A 19,354-nucleotide genomic window follows, 5' to 3' on the forward strand; every position below is an offset into this window, starting at 1 on the left:
GAAGGGCTGAAAGTGTAGTGCGGTTTGTGTGTTGTTTAAGGAATGGAGATGTTTGCTGCATGGATGATTTTGTCTTGTATGTTGTGTGCTCGTGCGTCACTGTCAATGTGATGTTTGTCATTGTATTCATAAGGTCAGTGTTATTTATATGTTTCTTGAACATGTCCCAATTTGCACTATGGTATGAGAATTGAGAAGTGCTGGGGATGAGAATAGGATTGATAGAGACTGTGAGAATTAAGTGGATATGATCAGAGCCCGTAATGGGTCCTGATGAAATGTAGTGTTGTAGGTTGTTGCCATGTCTGTTGGTGATTATGAGATCAGGTCTGCCAGAACCTGTATGAATGAAGCAAGTTGGGAAGTCCGGGCCAAGGAAGAATAGATGTTTTTGGATGTATATTTAGTGAAGCTATTGACCATGCATCATTTGTGGTATTGTGGTGGAATGTAGGGTGTTGTGCATTGAGGTCTGCAAGCAAGAAAACAGGCAAGTGAGTGCGGTAGAAGAGAGTGTGGTGATGTCTTGCATGGGGATGCCAGTGTTAGGACGTTTGTAGGTCGTGCAGATGATGAGAGGACCCATTTGTGTGTGAACTTTTATGGTTAGAAAGTGTTTGTGAAGACAATGAGTGTGTAAAAGTTCGTGTTTATATGAAGAACACATGAGTATTGCAACTCCTTCATGTGCTTTATCAGGTGACTATTAAGAGGAGTAACCATAATGTTTGATTTTATGTGAGTTCGTAATGTATTCGCTATTATATATATAGCACATAATAGCACATCAGGTCTCTGGACCTCAATAAAATCTGACATCATGTGTCTAATAGAGAAATATGCCCGCACATTGAATTGGATAATCTTTATGAATTTTGAGATTTGGATGAGGTGCTGGTGGGATTTTGTACATGTACATGATGAACATGAGGATGACGTGATTCAATGACTTTGACAGTTACTGAGGAGGGTGCGTCTTGGAGGAGGGAGGGATGAGTAATGGGAGGTTTACAGCGGGAAGTGGGAGATAGACAACGAGTTATTAAATGAGCTCGGGTGACGTTAAGAGTTACAGACGGAATAACTGGAGCTGGTGGGAGATGAAAGGTGGCAAAAGGTGTGTTGACAGGGGCCAAGTGGGAAGTATCGGAAGTTGTAGTGTTTGACGTGAGATTGGAAGTGGAGGAGACGATGTTGGGAGAAGGTGAGAGTACATGGGACATTGGTGGGTCAGTTTGGGATAGTCCAGGGTCTGCAGTCTGGTCAGTGGTTCCGTTTTCTGTATCAGTCAGGATTGGGTTGGTTGGAGGTTCTGGGGGAACTATAGTATTTTCCTCAGCTGCAGTCGTAGTGTTTTGTGGAGTGAGGACTGTAGGTGAGAATGGAACATAGCGCAAGGGCTGAGGAGGAAGGACAGAGACACTAGGAAGACTGTTGTGAGTGAGAAAAATAGGAAGACAGTCAGCAAAGTTACGACCATCATCCTTGGCCTTCAGGTAAGCAGCTGAAATTGAAATTGAAATTTAAATAAGTTTATTGAGGTAAAATACACACAAAGGGATGAGGTAGCTCAAGCTATTCTCACCCCATTCAGTACAACGTGTTAATGCATACATAGACACACATCACAAATATACATATTACCAAACATTCTGACAGATAAACATATACATTTCCTCCTTCACAAGTAGTATGTTATCAGACCTACACACAAATACTTTTATGACCTAGGTATTCTGTAATGAAAATTTGCAAAAGACATGCAGATAATTCAACAAAATATTACACTCTTGGTGCAAAATTCTTATATCTCTCAAGAATATCATCAATCTTTCCGTTGTGACATATCCAGGCTATTTGTTCAGGAACAGTCCTTATCTCAGGTAAGCAGCTTGTACACAGTAATCATTCATATGAAAGGTTCTGAAGAGGAGAATAAGGTGGGGGTGGTGGGAGAGGGAAGAAAGCTGGAGAGGATTAGTTTGTTGTGCAGCAGTATGGTGGTGATGTTGCTGGTGAGGGGAAGCATTTAGGACACTGGCATAGGACATGGAGTTGGCTAATGCTGTTTGGTGATGGGATGGGTTTTGGGAGGTTGAGGAAGACTGAGGGTGTGCATGAGTGCAAGGTTGGTTAGAACGAAGATTTTTCAGAGTTAGTTTTCTTAGCTGGCAACATTTATCAACTGCTGAATGAGTTGATAAATGTCGAATTCCTGATCCCGCCCAGGATGCGACCCTACAACAAGCTGACTAATTCATTGGTACCTACTTACTGCTAGATGAACAGCGGCATTAGGTGAAAGACAATGTGCCCAGCCATTTCAGTCCCACCCGGGATTCGAACCCCAAATTCTTCATTGTGCATCGAAAACGAACCCGACTGTACTACCAAGGCCTTGGATAGTGACAGAGGTGATTACAAATATTACTCCCTCATCTCATCACAATCGACTTGATAATGGTCCAAGACGGACCGAAACGTCGTCGTCTTTTCATCTTCTAGTGTGTGGTTGGTCAACATTCTTCAGCCCCGTTATTGTGAATCATCGTCGGCATGTGATTACACTGGTTAAGATATATGTCTTAAGTACTAATATTGGGGAAGTGGGTAGTACAAGATGCAGTGTGAGTTTGTAGCACACTGTGTCAAAGGTTATCTTGAGATGATTTCGGGGCTCAGTGACCTCGCGGCCCGGTACTCGACCAGGCCTCCTTTTTGTTACACATCCCCAGGAAGCAGCCCGTAGCAGCTGTCTAACGCCCAGGTACCTATTTTCTGCTAGGTAAACCGGGGCATGAGGGTGAAAGAAACTCTGCCCATTTGTGCCGGGGAGCGAACCTGGAACCTCAGGACTACGAATCCAAAGCGCTGTCCATTCAGCTGTCAGGCCCCCTTACTCTAGGTATATTTTAAAGTATATCTTAAAGGTATACCTTACCTTAAGATATACTCTATTCTGAACTATGAATTCAAATTGAAATAGTGCCCGTGGCTCCGTGGTAAAACACTCGCCCGGCGTTTCGCAAGCCCTTTGGCCTGAGTTCGTATCCTGGCTGGGGAGAATTGACTCAATGCCAATCCTTAACTGTAGCCTCTGTTCACTCAGCAGTGAATGGGTACCTGGTTGTTAAACGAATTGGCGGGTCGTATTCCAGGAATAATTAGGATTAAGAACCTGCCCGAAATGCTATGCTTATCTTGAAGTTATCTTGAGATGATTTCGGGGCTTTAGTGTACCCGCGGCCCGGTCCTCGACCAGGCCTCCACCCCCAGGAAGCAGCCCGTGACAGCTGACTAACACCCAGGTACCTATTTTACTGCTAGGTATCAGGGGCATAGGGTGAAAGAAGCTCTGCCTATTGTTACTCGCCGGCGCCCGGGATCGAATCCGGGACCAAAGGATTACAAGTCCAGTGTGCTGTCCGCTCAGCCGACCGGCTCCCAGCTGTACAAGACATACGTACGTATGTACTAGACGTACGCCAAGCTGTACGCCCGGCTATACAAGAATGTAAGAACTTTTGCATATATAAATAAATAAAAATATATACATTTTTGTAAACCATTTTTCCTGAGCTTCTCTGTCAACATTTTCCACCACACGGGGTTGAACACTGCCATCATTAGTGGATAGTTTAATGGCCTGAGACTCTTCCATCCGTGATACACCATCCTCTTCCTTACTTTCTTCCCCTCCGTATTATTCCTCACTACACACCCCTCTACACTCACCAGTACACTCCCCACTTCACTACCCACTACACTCCCCTCTACACTCACTAGTACATTCCCCACTTCACTACCCACTACACTCCCCTCTACACTCACCAGTACATTCCCCACTTCACTACCCACTACACTCCCCTCTACACTCACCAGTACATTCCCCACTTCACTACCCACTACACTCCATATGTTTGCCATAGCTAATTTTTCAGGAGCTTTAATCCTCTTGTCCAACTTTTTAAGTAATTCCAAGATCTGTGTACCGACCGCAGAATTAATAGCTTTGCAGGAATGTAAAAACACAAATATTATGTATTCTCAGAACTCAACGTACCTTCTTGTAAACAAATAAATAAATAAATAAATACAAAATTATGTTTTAGTTTAGTTTAGTTCATTTATTATGCACCCCATACTCATCTTGTGGGCGGTAGTGGAAAGGGTTACAGAGGCACATAATGGGCTCAGGGACTGAACCCCACAATTCATTTAGCTAAGCAAGTTACAATCTTGATGAGCTAGTTACAAAATTCAGTATAACTCGTTACATCATCAATGGGTTCGAGATCGATCACAAGTAGAGGTTCTAAATTAAGCAACTGACATGTGGAGAGCTAGTGTCACAATTGATATGTTTGTCCTGCACACCGCCCCCCATCCAGTGGGCAGCGGTGGATAGGTTACAATCACTTAGTTACTACCTACAGTTAGCAAACTGGGGATATTTGGCTAAAATTTCTGGTAGCAGATCATTTTGAATGAAATATTTACACATCGTTGGAACATTGGTTATAGAATTGTTTCTGAATTCCCATATCTTTTCGCACTCCATCACTTAGTGACGAAGGGTGTGCGAATAATTTTGTTGACACAGTTTACATTTGGTCAGGTCTACATCAGCAGATAACGAGAATTCCCAGAGATACTTGTAACCGAGTCTAAGCCGAGCAGTAGTAACGTCTAGAAGTCAATAAATTAATTTTTTTTTATTTTAATTTAAAGAAAACGATGTTATTATTCATTTACCAGTCTCCGTGGTGTAGTGGTAAGACACTCGCCTAGCGTTCCGCGAGCGCTATGTCATGGGTTCGAATCCTGGCCGGGGAGGATTTACTGGGCGCAATTCCTTAACTGTAGCCTCTGTTTAACGCAACAGTAAAATGTGTACTTGGATGAAAAAACGATTCTTCGCGGCGGGGATCGTATTCCAGGGACCTGCCCGAAACGCTACGCGTACTAGTGGCTCTACAAGAATGTAACAACTCTTGTATATATCTCAAAAAAAAAAAAATTACTTTAAAGAGTAGAGAGGAGAGACCATTTCATAATTTTGCATATATTATAATATATTTTAAATTTAATCTAAAAAATTTAGATGAAATATGGCGAAAATTCTGGTAACGTATAAATATGAGTCTGAAATAAGACGTAAACTGTGTGATAAATTATATTTTTATATTATTAACAGACTTAGATATACACAGCAATGTGTTGCTACCCTATTCTATATGATAGATTACACAGTGTAGATAAAAACAACTACCTTTAAGTTCATCTAATAATATAATAATAATATATATAATAATAATAATCTTTATTTAGGTAAGGTACATACATAAAGAGATTTACAAAGTTTGTTGGCTTTATAGATAGAGCTAGTACATACAATGCCTAAAGCCACTATTACGCAAAGCGTTTCGGGCAGGAAAAACATTAATGACTACAGCTTAAAACTAATGGGTAAAAAGAAAAGATGTGATGAGTACATATAAAAAATAGAGGTAAAAGAGGGGGGAACATTGTTGAAAAAGCAGCACAAATACAATTACAAATTATTACAGAAAATTACATTCAAACAGCGTTGATTTGAAAAAAAAAAAAAAAATATATACATGGGTTGACAACAGGGGGGTAAGGTGGGTTACATGGAATTTATTAGGTATAGCTTCGTTTTTAACTTAAACTGGTTGAGAGAGGTACAGTCTTTAACATGGTTGGGAAGGTCATTCCACATTCTGGGCCCCTTGATTTGTAGAGCATTTCTGGTTTGATTTAGTCGTACTCTAGGAATATCAAAACTGTATTTATTTCTGGTGTGGTGCTCATGGGTTCTGATACAACCTTCTATGAAGCTTTTGAGATCAGGATTGGCATTATAGTTTAGCGTTTTATATATGTATATTCCCATCTCACAGGATGGTTAGTCATACATGGAATCAGGGAAGAAAATACCAGCATCAATACAATGATTATCAACACTTAACTAAAAATCAGGTGAGAACGTATAATGTAAGGCTGATGTATTAGCCCCCACTAGCAAAATCTGGGTACAGCACATGAATATCTTCCAATATTCCTGAGTGTATGAAGTAATTACAGAGCTCAAAGGTACTCATGCCTTTTGGTCTGATTATAATGACGCAAATTTCCAAGAGACACATGGACTGTCCAAGAACTGAGTGGAGGCAAGGCATTCATAAATTTTGTACACTAGTATAAAAATTGTTTATATTTAATTTCATATTAAAACAATTGTTAATATTATAAAGAATACAGGAAAACATAAAAATAAATAATTTTATTAAATAATTTATACGTTTTTGTATACTATTTTTTAGAATTAAAAAAAGTAAAAATAAACTTAGTTAAATACTTGCTGAAATTTGTTTTTCTATTGAAATGATAATAATTTAAAGATCAATATATATTTGTAGTAGTAAAATTACTACTAATTTTTTACATGTCATGTAGAGTACAGGAATCCATATAGACGTGGAGCATGTCATGTAGACGTGGAGCATACCATGTAGACGTGGAGCATGCCACGTAGACGTGGAGCATGCCACGTAGACTTGGAGCATGTCATGTAGACGTGGAGCATGTCATGTAGACGTGGAGCATGCCATGTAGACGTGGAGCATGCCATGTAGACGTGGAGCATGTCATGTAGACGTGGAGCATACCATGTAGACGTGGAGCATGCCATGTAGACGTGGAGCATGTCATGTAGACGTGGAGCATGCCATGTAGACGTGGAGCATGCCATGTAGACGTGGAGCATGCCATGTAGACGTGGAGCATACCATGTAGACGTGCAGCATACCATGTAGACGTGGAACACGCTACATAGTTAATCCTAGATACAAGTCCAATATATCACCAAGTGTTCATATAGTTATTATAGTTCAGCATACGTCAGCCCAGGAGGACGAAAGTCAGTCAATATGGAACATTCTACAATATAATCTGCAAGGGAGTGCATGTTTTCTCTTTCACAAAGTTGACATTTTGGTGTGTTCGATATTTGGGTTTTGAAAAAACTGCCAAATGCGTCTATATACCAGGCGTAATCTAGACACTATAACATCACAATGCCGAGTTCTTGCTATATTAGTTCTATATGTGAATGTCTCCTCACGATATTTATCATAATGTTTAATGCTACAACTTTCAGGCGTTTGTGAATTTGTTAGGTAACAACATTGCAAAACAGGCATAACAGGGCGGAGACAGGAAACTTTTAAAATACAAAAAAGTTTCGTGGATGTTGATTCAGACAACTTCTTCAAATGGTCAGATGTAACACAAACAAGGAACAACGTTTTCAAGCTCAAGAAGTCACAATGTTGGATTGAAAACAGTAGTTGCTTCTTCACCCACAGGGTTATAACAAAAATCATCAGGACAAATAGGGGGACATGTAATTAACAAGCCGCTGGCTTCCTGTCCTTGTGAGGCCAATAGAATGCTTGTGGCCCTCAGGTAAATATATTAAACAGTTTACGAGCATCGAGACTAGCCAATCAAATGTTATTATTGTTATAAACAATCTCGTAGTGATTCGGAACTCATAAACTGCTTAATAAATGTAAACATAGCCGCGAAAGACTAAGAAAAGATGTACAGGTTCGCAAGCAGTTCCGTAAATGTTTGTTAATCCTGGACCGTGCTTGTAGTCATGTTTTATGTAGGGGAATAATTAAATCAGTCCCCCATTAGCTCAGTTGAGAGCACAAAGTTCTCTAGTGCAACCGAGTTAATTTTGTAATCAGTTTTGGGTTATTGTCTCAGAATGCGTACATATCTAACACCAAATACAAAAAAAAACTCTTCAAATTTCAAATAAATTATATTTATTTTTCAAATTTCATTATAATGAACATATCTTTCGTGATGTTTTTATACTTACATAAATATTAGGCATATTACCAACTACAAATGATAATGTCAATATCATTATTAATGCTAGTTGCAATGTTAGTAATCAGCAATAATATTTTATATAGTAAATAAGGTAGATAGTGTTGAATTATTACGACTTTAAAGCTCTTATAACAAACATAGGGGAAATGACGGAGGGAGTGATGGTACCCAATCATCTGGAACATCCGGGATTGAACCCCCGACCTGCAATGATCCGAGGCCGTCTCTCTACAAACCAGAGTAAGTAGTTTGATAATTAACTTGTATATAAAAATGCAGTTTAGTTAGGTGTTGGGACTATAAGGGCTATCACCCTCAGGAGGGTTATTAAGGCCACCACAATAGCCTACTGACCAGCCAGCAAGTTTATTTTAATCCTGGACTATCTTCAGGACTACAGTACTGATTGGTCAGTAAGCACTTGTTAAGTAAGCCTTAATGACCCTCCAGAGAGAGATCTTAAGCCAGGACTGACGTAAATTTCCTGGTTGACCATGAGGTGTTCTTCTTGGTGGGTAAGGTTGAATGGTGGTCGTGAGTGGGTATAGTTCTGTGGTGATTTTATAAATATGGCTGAGCAGCTGTACTGCGTTGGTATGGTTGTGTGGTGGATATAGACCTGGAGTGAAAGAGAGAATGTTTTAAAATATAAATGTGAAGTGAGGAGCGAGGTATATGTAATTAAATAATAATATTTTATTTAGGAAAAGTACATACATAGATGCAGAGTTATAAACATTCTGATTGATTTATAGATAGAGCTAGTACATACGATACCTAAAGCCACTAGTATGCATAGCGTTTTGGGCAAAGAGGCAAAAGAGAACGGAAAAGAGAGAGAGAGAGAACCCAATAACCAAGTAAATATTATGAGAACACAAGATAGCAGGGAGAGAGTTAGGATAGGATGGGGCTTAAGCCCTACGTGCCTAATCAAGGATAAAGTGGGTATGTGACAGAATTTGGCTGAGCTGGAAAATATATACTGTATGGTGTGGGGGCTGGGTATGGGTTGTATATGGGGGCTGGTGGAGGTGTGGGGGCTGGGTATGGGTTGTATATGGGGGCTGGTGGAGGTGTGGGGGCTGGGTATGGGTTGTATATGGGGGCTGGTGGTGGTGGTGGAGGAGGAGGAGGTGCATAATACGACCTTTGAGAGAACCAGTTGCTGGGTACCGAAGCATATGTCCGACTGGGTATTGGAGCGAGGCTTGGTTTGGGTATTTGGGCGATACTTGGCTTGGGTGGTGGGGCCGGGCCTTGGTTTAGCGGTGGAGCAGCAGCTGATTTGGGTGGTGTGGCTCCAGCTGGGTTTGGTGATGGGGCAGCAGCTGGGTTTGGTGGTGGGGCAGCAGCTGGGTTTGGTGGTGTGGCAGCAGCTGGGTTTGGTGGTGGGGCAGCAGCTGGGCTTGGTGGTGGGCCAGCAGCTGAGCTTGGTGGTGGGCCAGCAGCTGGGCTTGGTGGTGGGCCAGCAGCTGGTGGTGTAGCAGCAGCTGGGCTTAGTGGTGGGGCAGCAGCTGGCTTTGGCGGTAGGGCAGCAGCTGGGCTTGGTGGTAGGGCAGCAGCTGGTTTGGGTGGTGTAGCAGTAGCTGGGTTAGGTGGTGTAGCAGCAGCTGGGTTTGGTGGTGGGACAGCAGCTGGGTTTGGCAGTGGGGCAGCAGCTGGGTTTGGTGGTGGGGCAGCAGCTGGGTTTGGTGGTGGGACAGCAGCTGGGCTTGGTGGTGGGCCAACAGCTGGGTTTGGTGGTGGGCCAGCAGCTGGGTTTGGTGGTGGGCCAGCAGCTGGGTTTGGTGGTGGGCCAGCAGCTGGGTTTGGTGGTGGGGCAGCAGCTGGTTTGGGTGGTGGGACAGCAGCTGGGCTTGTTGGTGGGGCAGCAGCTGGGTTTGGTGGTGGAACAGCAGCTGGGTTAGGTGGTGTAGCAGCAGCTGGGTTTGGTGGTGGGACAGCAGCTGGGTTTGGCAGTGGGGCAGCAGCTGGGTTTGGTGGGGGGCCAGCAGCTGGGCTTGGTGGTGGGACAGCAGCTGGATTTGGTGGGGGGCCAGAAGCTGGGCTTGGTGGTGGGACAGCAGCTGGATTTGGTGGTGGGACAGCAGCTGGGTTTGGCAGTGGGGCAGCAGCTGGGTTAGGGGGTGGGGCAGCAGCTGGGTTAAGGGGTGGGACAGCAGCTGGATTTGGTGGTGGGGCAGCAGCTGGTTTGGGTGGTGTAGCAGCAGCTGGATTAGGTGGTGTAGCAGCAGCTGGGTTTGGTGGTGGGACAGCAGCTGGGTTTGGCAGTGGGGCAGAAGCTGGTTTGGGTGGTGTAGCAGCAGCTGGGTTTGGTGGTGGGACAACAGCTGGGTTTGGCAGTGGGGCAGCAGCTGGGTTTGGTGGTGGGCCAGCAGCTGGGTTTGGTGGTGGGGCAGGTACTGGCTTTGATGGTGGTGGGCCAGCAGCTGGGTTTGGTGGTGGGGCAGGTACTGGCTTTGATGGTGGTGGAGTAGGTGCAGCAGAGAACACAAAGGGAGGAGGGAACACAGGTGGAGGGGGTAAGCCAGGATACGAAGGGAAGACGGGGGCTTGGGGAAAGACTGGCCCAGGAACCCCGGGTGAAGCCGGCCCCCAAGCTTGGGGCTGGACCTGGCCCTCATAGGCCACCTGGGCCATATAGCCATTTTCGTCGGCCGTGTAGGTCACCACCTGGACCCGTCCATCCGGCAGTGCCACCCGGTAGCTCCCGCTTGTCTTCTGGCCCTCACGGGACTCCTGGTGACTGAAGTCCGTGGCACTGGCACCGTCCTGGACCCCATAGTTGTAGTTGTACCTGGCAGGTGTCTGGGGGAAGGGTGTTTATTATTCATGATGGGTAACTATTATTATTGCTGGTTGTAGGGAAAAATATTATTGTTATTCAATCCGTTCTCGCACTTGCTTATAGTCAATATCTTGCTTATGAATAAGTGCATATATGACATACTAATTTATTGCGAATATTTGAGTTTACCTTGAAAAGCTGAATAGAAAACCACAACCTAACCTAGCCTTCTTAGTATGTTAAGATATTACAATTAGTACTGAACCTATACCTATATTTATATTACAGTTTTATAAAAATAAAAAAATAAAATAAAATACTTAAATAAATTGTAAAGTAACTCAGGATATTGTCAAATTTTGTATAAAATCTCTATTGTTTAATAAAACTGAGAGGAAAAGTTAGTGCCTTCATTATTATCATCATTATTACTTAAACTGTTATTATTATTATTTTAATTTTTACTGTTATTATTATTATTATTTAGTGTAAAAACTCTATATTTGAGAAATTCATGCAGGGAATTTACACCATGTCTTTCGCACTTTCCTGAGAGCTTTGTCAAGATCTGAATATGTAATTAGGACGAGACTTACATCTAAACTTCTAATAAGATAAGACGTTCATATGTAAGTCTTGTCCTAATCACATACTGAGACCTTGATAAAGCACTCAGAATGGGCGAAAGACTTGGTGTAAATTCCTAACATAAATTTAAAAAATACACAAGTGTGTGGGGTTTTTATCCTATGTTAATATATCTGTGAGAAGACATTACGAGTACTAGTTATTATTAGTATTAATATTATTCTTATTATTAATATTATTCTTATTATTAATATTATTATTATTACTATTATTATTCAACACGATCAAAGAGAAACTCACATCTGAGTAGATTTCATTAATATTAGAGGCAGTGGACCCGAGTAGCAACACTGCTAGCAGTGCTGCAACCTGTGATAAAGGTATAGATATTATATAAGTTCAGTATACTCATGGTTATACGTAGAGATTAGACATAGCCGAAGCGCTACATATCACATATACTCATCTAACAACCAGCTTACACCCAAGTGTGTTCTGTCGTCTTCAAGACCAAAATTAAACTGTCTCTCATCCTTACTGCCAAAGCCAACCAGTGAGAATGGAGAACTAGATTGCCCAGTTCCTCTTAGCTGGGTAGCACTTCGTATCATCAAACGTTATATGTATATATATATATATATATATATATATATATATATATATATATATATATATATATATATATATATATATATATATGTCGTACCTAGTAGCCAGAATGCACTTTTCGGCCTACTATGCAAGGCCCGATTTGCCTAATAAGCCAAGTTTTCCTGATTTAATATATTTTCTCTAATTTTTTTCTTATGAAATGATAAAGCTACCTATTTCATTATGTATGAGGTCAATTTTTTTTTATTGGAGTTAAAATTAACGTAGATATATGACCGAACCTAACCAACCCTACCTAACCTAACCTAACCTATCTCTACAGGTTAGGTTGGGTTATGTAGCCGAAAAAGTTAGGTTAGGTTAGGTTAGGTAGTCGAAAAACAATTAATTCATAAAAACTTGGCTTATTAGGCAAATCGGGCCTTGCATAGTAGGCTGAGAAGTGAGTTCTGGCTACTAGGTACGACATATATATATATAATAATAATACTAATATAATATATTTTAGATATAATAATAATACTAATACATATATATATATATATATATATATATATATATATATATATATATATATATATATATATATATATATATATATATATATATATATATTAGTATTAGTATTATTATTATATCTAAAATATATTATATTAGTATTATTATTATTATATATATATACACATTTTGGTAGCAGTCTTTCCTGTAGACATATATTATTAAATATGACCGAAAAAGTAAGATTAATAATTCTAACACGAATTTTCTCGATCTTTCTTATGTTTCTTTTCACTGTTGATGGTAATTGAAAAATCAATTCTCCAAAATTCATTTTTATTTCTAGTCTGACGCGACACTTGAACGCATTTCGTACTAACTTATTACATTTTCAAAGACTTTTAGTTTACACACACACAACTATTACCTGCAAACACTAAACAGAGTTCTTACTTATGCTATGATTTGTATATATATATATATATATATATATATATATATATATATATATATATATATATATATATATATATTCAACACTGGTTACTAAATCAGTGTTGAAGTGACGGTGTGTTGTTCTGGGTGACCCCTAACAATTCACAGTTAGTTGTGCTTAACTAACCAAAGGACAATTTAGGACTCATTACTGACATACTTTCTAAAAACATATTTACCCTCATGTACATCCTCTCTGACCAGGACCCGAGCACTGCTGCGTGGAGGCCAACACACCGCCTTATATACGTGTGTGTGTGTGTGTGTATGTGTTTGTAATTGCCTTAAGTGTAATTGCCTAAGTTGTAGTTGCCAGGACGAGAGCTGTACGTGTTCGTGATGTTGCGTCTCTGCTGTAATCTCTCTAATTGAAGCTTTGAGGTTAACGATGGTTTTAGTATTGTGTGTGTATTTACTATTTGTGCCTGCAGGTTTGAGCTCTCGGTCTCCGCCTTTCTTACCGTCGGTTATCTTGAGATGACTTCGGGGCTTTAGTGTCCCCGCGGCCCGGTCCTCGACCAGGCCTCCACCCCCAGGAAGCAGCCCGTGACAGCTGACTAACACCCAGGTACCTATTTACTGCTAGGTAACAGGGGCATAGGATGAAAGAAACTCTGCCCATTTGTTTCTGCCTCGTGCAGGAATCGAACCCTCGCCACAGAATTACGAGTCCTGCGCGCTATCCACCAGGCTACGAGGCCCCTCGTGCGAGGTTGTGTAATGTACTGACTCCCGATCTGTGTTTCTCTATCATTCCTAATACTGTATATATTTTTCTGTCTGTAGCAGCTGTTTAACTCAAGGGCATCTATTTATTACTAAGTGAACAGAGGCACAGGTGAAAGAAACTGCCCCATTTATTTCATGGGCAGATTTATTTAAACTGATCCCAGAGGGTGTGTGTATATGTATATGCGTGCGAGTGTGTGTTTAATATTTGTATTTACTATGTGTGTCTGCAGAATATCGCTATTAGCTCTTGGACCCCGCCTTTCTAACCAATCTATTTTTCCTGTATTACGTCTACTATATATTTCTCTCAACCACACACACACACACATCCCCAGGAAGCAGCCCGTAGCAGCAGTCTAATTCCCAGGTACTTATTTACTGCTAGGTAAACAGGGGCATCAGTTCACCAGTTCAGGTGAAAGAAACTCTGACCATTTGTTTCCGTCTCGTCCGGGAATCGAACCCCGAGCTCTTAGGGACTTCGACCCCAGAGCACTGTCCACTCAGCCGCATGGCTCCCTGTGTGTATGTTTAAAACTGCACCGAATTTAAAACTACACCAAATTTTCTAATATAATAAATAACAGGATTTTGGATAAATTTATTTGAAATAAAACAATATTATAACTTATTTGTACATAGAAAATAAAAATAACTAATTAGTATATAAAAATTTATTAAAATTGCTCGTAATTATAGAAACTATTGCATATTAAACATTTATTTATTTATTTATGTATTTATTATTTTTATATATACAAGAAGGTACATAGGGTTTATGAGAGTACATAACATTGATGTTTTTACATTCTTGTAAAACCACTAACACGCCTAGCGTTCCGCAAAGGTTCTTTATCTAAAAGATAATTTTAAGTAGATAATTTGTAGCAAAATTTAAAGAATATTAATAAGTACATTGTAAGAAAATTTGCAGAATATTAATTGAGACATTGTAAGAAAATTTGAAGGATATTAATAGGTACATTGTAGCAAAATTTGCATTCAACAAAACAACTATAAGTTGACAGGCATGATTACAATGGTAAAGTTGCATGTCTTAGACACATATTTAGGGGGATAAGATACAGTGCGAGTTTAAAGCACTAGGTAGAAACTATGAGGATGAAATTAGGTACTTTTTGGTTTTATTTTTCAATAAGGCAAAGGTCGGACAGCTATTTAATGCGATAGGGAGTGAGTTCCATAGCCTAGGGCCCTTTATTTGCATGGAGTGTTTACACTGATTAAGTTTGACTCTGGGGATATCAAACATATATTTATTTCTGGTGTAGGGATCATGGGTTCTATTACATCTGTCAATGAAGAGTTTCAGATCAGGATTTGCATTTAGGAATAAGGTTTTGTACATGTAAATAGCACAAGAGAATGTATGGAGTGAGTTTATGTTTAGCATGTTTAGGGATTTAAACAGAGTGGCTGAGTGTTGTCTGAAAATAGAGTTAGTTATTGTTCTGATAGCAGATTTGGACTGGGTGATGATGGGCTTGAGGTAATTTGCAGTAGTTGAACCCCATGCACAGATACCGTATATTAGATATTAGATAGTGATAGATTAGTGTGTGGTATAATGAGAGGAGAGCAGAGTGTGGAACATAATATCTGATTTTAGAGAATATACCAAGAGTTTTTGAGACTTTTTTGGTTATGTGTTGTATGTGGGTGCTGAAGTTGAGTCTCTTATCTAAGTATAGACCAAGGAACTTTCCATCATTTTTATTACTAATGTTTACATTGGCTATCATCTGAAGCTGAATTTCATTTGATGATTTGCTTCCAAATAAGATGTAGTAGGTCTTTCCTATATTTAGTGTGAGATTGTTGGTTGATATCCATAAGTGGACTTTTTTAATTCATTATTCACAACATTATTTAATGTGTGTGTGGGTTGGGGTCTGAGAAGATGAGGGTAGTATTATTTGCTGACGATATCGTCAGCAAATAATATAGGTTTAAGAATGTTAGAAACATTTGGCAGATCATTGATGTATATAAGAATTAGGAGAGGTCCTAGGACAGTAACTAGCATAGCATCCCTTAGCAAATGTTGCAACTATAGTATATCCCCATTACAACCCTTAACATGCATTGTAAGATATCAGGTTATCTTAGGAATTATTTCAAAATTCCCGCCATAAATTTCCCGCCCGAGGGTGCCAGATGTGGGTAGAAACGCATTTATATATTTATTTATTTATAAGAAGGTACATTGGGTTTATTATAGTACAAAGACTTGAAGTTTTACATTCTTGTAAAGCCAGTAGCACGCATAGCGTTCCGGGCAGATCCTAAATCTAACATATAATTTTAAGACGTTAATTTCTAGCAAAATTAAAAAAAAAAAATGTTTACAGGTCCATTGTAAGAAAGTATAAAAGTACATTCTAAGAAGATATAAAAATGCATTGTAAGAAAGTATGAAAAAATATATTGTATAAGAAATTTGACAGAAAAAAAGTAGGTATATTTAAGTAAATTTAAGTTTTATCTATTAAATATACATCCTAAATTTTCCAAAAGTATATAATTTGGAGGATCCGTAAATATAAGTACGCTAGTACACTTACATATTCAGTGATGAAAAAAAGTGCGTTAAAAGTAGTTGTATAAATTATCAGCTAATAATTGGAAACCCAAGACACTAAGGAAATTGAATACTTAGAAAATGTAGTTGTGGAGTATTGGAACACCAGTGCAAATGTAAACAAACCCAGGAGGCACTAGCAACTGTACTGGCGGAGTGTCGGTGCGGAAGGACGTCTGCCCTGTAGCAGTGATTCAGGTACCTGGTTGATACCTGGTTGATGGGGTTCTGGGAGTTCCTCTACTCCCCAAGGGGGGGGGGGTAGAAATAGCCTAAGCTACTCTATCCCTTTGAGATGTATTTCTTTCTTATCTCAATAAACATACATGAACTTGAATTGAATCTACTGCCCAAGCCCGGCCCGAGGCCAGGCTTGACTTCATGGAGCGGCCCGCAGGCTCATACCCACCACAGCCCAGTTGGTCCGGCACTCCTTGGAGGAAACTATCTAGTTTCCTCTTGAAGATGTCCACGGTTGTTCCGGCAATATTTCTTATAGTCGCTGGGAGGACGTTGAACAACCGCGGACCTCTGATGTTTATACAGTGTTCTCTGATTGTGCCTATGGCACCTCTGCTCTTCACTGGACCTCTGATGTTTATACAGTGTTCTCTGATTGTGCCTATGGCACCTCTGCTCTTCACTGGACCTCTGATGTTTATACAGTGTTCTCTGATTGTGCCTATGGCACCTCTGCTCTTCACTGGTTCTATTCTATTTAACAGTCTCCGTGGTGTAGTGGTCACGGGAGACATCTCCCGTCACGCAGGGTGCAGTCGCACCTCCACAGATCTCCAGTATCAGCTCTTGATACTGGTAATGGCTCCAAACGGCCACCACTTACGGGCTATTCATGCCCGTGCCACCTTCTGGGTGGCTTAATCTTCATCAATCATCATCGGTGTAGTGGTAAGACACTCGCCTGGCGTTCCGCGAGCGCTTTGTCATGGGTTCGTATCCTGGCCGGGGAGGATTTACTGGGCGCAAATCCTTAACTGTAGCCTCTGTTTAACTCAACAGTAAAATGTGTACTTGGTTGTAACAACGATTCTTCGCGGCGGGGATCGTATTCCAGGGACCTGCCCGAAACGCTACGCGTACTAGTGGCTCTACAACCATGTAACAACTCTTGTATATATCTCAAAAAAAAAATCTGCATTTTCTTCCATATCGTTCACTCCAGTACGTTGTCAAGGTAAACATTGAAGATGTCTTGATCGAATTCCCTAACCTTCAATCTGCTTTAATCAGTCTCCTGAAACTGATTAAACTGAGCCCCTGAAACTCCTGATGCCTACTACTACTAATCTGTCTTCAAGTACAGTATACTGATTTTCATTCGGCTGTTGTGGTAATAATATTGGAGCTGTCAGTCTGTTGTCATCAATGTTACCTTGCAATTTGGGGGATTTGCATGTGCAACACTGGGGGGTTTAATTTCAAAGTTTTCTCAATATATTCTGCAATTTCAGTTGAAGTTAATTTATACCTAATCCAATACAAGTTGTATTTGCCTGCTTAAGGAAATAAGTATTGCATTTTCTTGACAAATTTACTGTTGTAAATTTTTAATATTCTCTGATTAATATTAATATTAACATTAAGTTAAATAACTAAGAATCTCTTCCCTCGCTACGGTGTAAATACAGTAATCCCCACATCAACCCCCAAACAAATGTTGCAAATAAAGTAATCCCTCAGATTAACCCCAAACAGATGTTGCAAATGCAGTAATCTCCTACAGTAACCCGTTAACGTTGCTAATCTAGTAATCACCGCAGAATTCTATAATATTAATGCTGAGATATAGGATTGAGAAAATCTTGGGAATTTATATTTCTTTATTATATATTATACGGACTAATGAATTTGCTACATAATTGTTAAATTAATATATATATATATATATATATATATATATATATATATATATATATATATATATATATATATATATATATATATATATATATATATACCTCTAGCTGGAAGAAGGGGGACCCATAGCCTCGGAGGAAACCACGCATAACGCATTAGAGGGAATGTTTAGATCCCCTCCAATACAGTTTCTGTGTGCTTTTCTCCTACCACCCCCTTCCTTTTTTATTTTTTGTGCTTTATTATGCATTTGATGGTTACAAGATATACATGGGTTGATACAAAAATAATAATGCAAAAAGGTGCTTAAAGGTTATGGATCTCTTGAAAAACACAACAATGGGAAACATTGATGAATGTCACAGACGGGTTCGATCATTGTTGCAAGTCAAACACTTCTTCGAATTCCTCTGATATATATAACAATATTATTTTAGGTGACAACATAGTTGAAACATAAGGTTTTTCCAGCTTGGTGGTTGAGTGAGAGTAACAGGGTGACAGCGGCAGGGTGACAGTAGCAAGGTGACAGTGGAAGGGTGAGATTGTATGGATTAAGGCACTTGGAAAAGGTATTCTAGGTTGTGTAAATGTTTATTGATAACGAGGGAAGGGGAAAGGGTTGTAAGGGGGTGGGGCTGGCTGGAACGGGGGTGGGGCTGACTGGAAGGGGGGTGGGGCTGGCTGGTAGGGGGTTGGGGCTGGCTGGTAGGGAGGTGGCCCAGGGTAGACAGCCTCCCCCTGAAAGTCCACCTGAGCTACGAAGCCATTCTCGTCGGCCGTGTACGTCACAATCTGGACCCGTCCGTCCGGAAGAGCAATGTGGTACCGCCCGGCCGTGTTGGCCCCGTCGCGGGACTCCTGCAGGGCGTAGTTGTTGGCCGTGTGTTGGTCTACGACGCCGTAGTTATACTCGTACTTAGGAGGAACCTGGGGGAGGAAAATAATGGCATATAATTGTATAAATATGACCAGGATTGACACTGTCACTTGTTTGAAAAACTTGATGGCACAAACATGGACCCGTCAACTTACGTCTGGATATGTCTCAGGAAGCTGTGATGACCCAGCGCCGACCAACACCACCAACACCGCTACCTGAAACCACAATTTACAAATTAATTAATAATTAAAACTTGTATCCACACAAAATACATTTTAAATATAACACAGTGGAGTATTGGAAGGCATTCAACGTATATAAAACCACTAATCTGCAGTGTTTC

The 19,354-nt window shown here is 40.4% G+C and overlaps 1 protein-coding gene across 1 annotated transcript in view; it reads right to left on the reverse strand.

The window, feature by feature from the left end:
- Nucleotides 1-18,240: 18,240 nt before the first annotated feature.
- LOC123753421 (cuticle protein 7-like) overlaps nt 18,241-19,354 on the reverse strand; it is a 1,951-nt gene continuing 837 nt past the window's right edge. Inside the window, exons 2-3 of the mRNA XM_045735415.2 lie at nt 19,164-19,226; nt 18,241-19,058 (exon numbers count right to left, since the gene is read on the reverse strand). Of these exons, the coding sequence (XP_045591371.1) occupies nt 18,723-19,058; nt 19,164-19,226 (399 nt within the window). The 3' untranslated portion in view covers nt 18,241-18,722. The remainder of the gene's footprint in view (nt 19,059-19,163; nt 19,227-19,354) is intronic.

This window comes from Procambarus clarkii, chromosome 46, assembly GCF_040958095.1.
Source record: "Procambarus clarkii isolate CNS0578487 chromosome 46, FALCON_Pclarkii_2.0, whole genome shotgun sequence".
In the NCBI taxonomy this organism is placed as follows: Eukaryota; Metazoa; Arthropoda; class Malacostraca; order Decapoda; family Cambaridae; genus Procambarus; species Procambarus clarkii.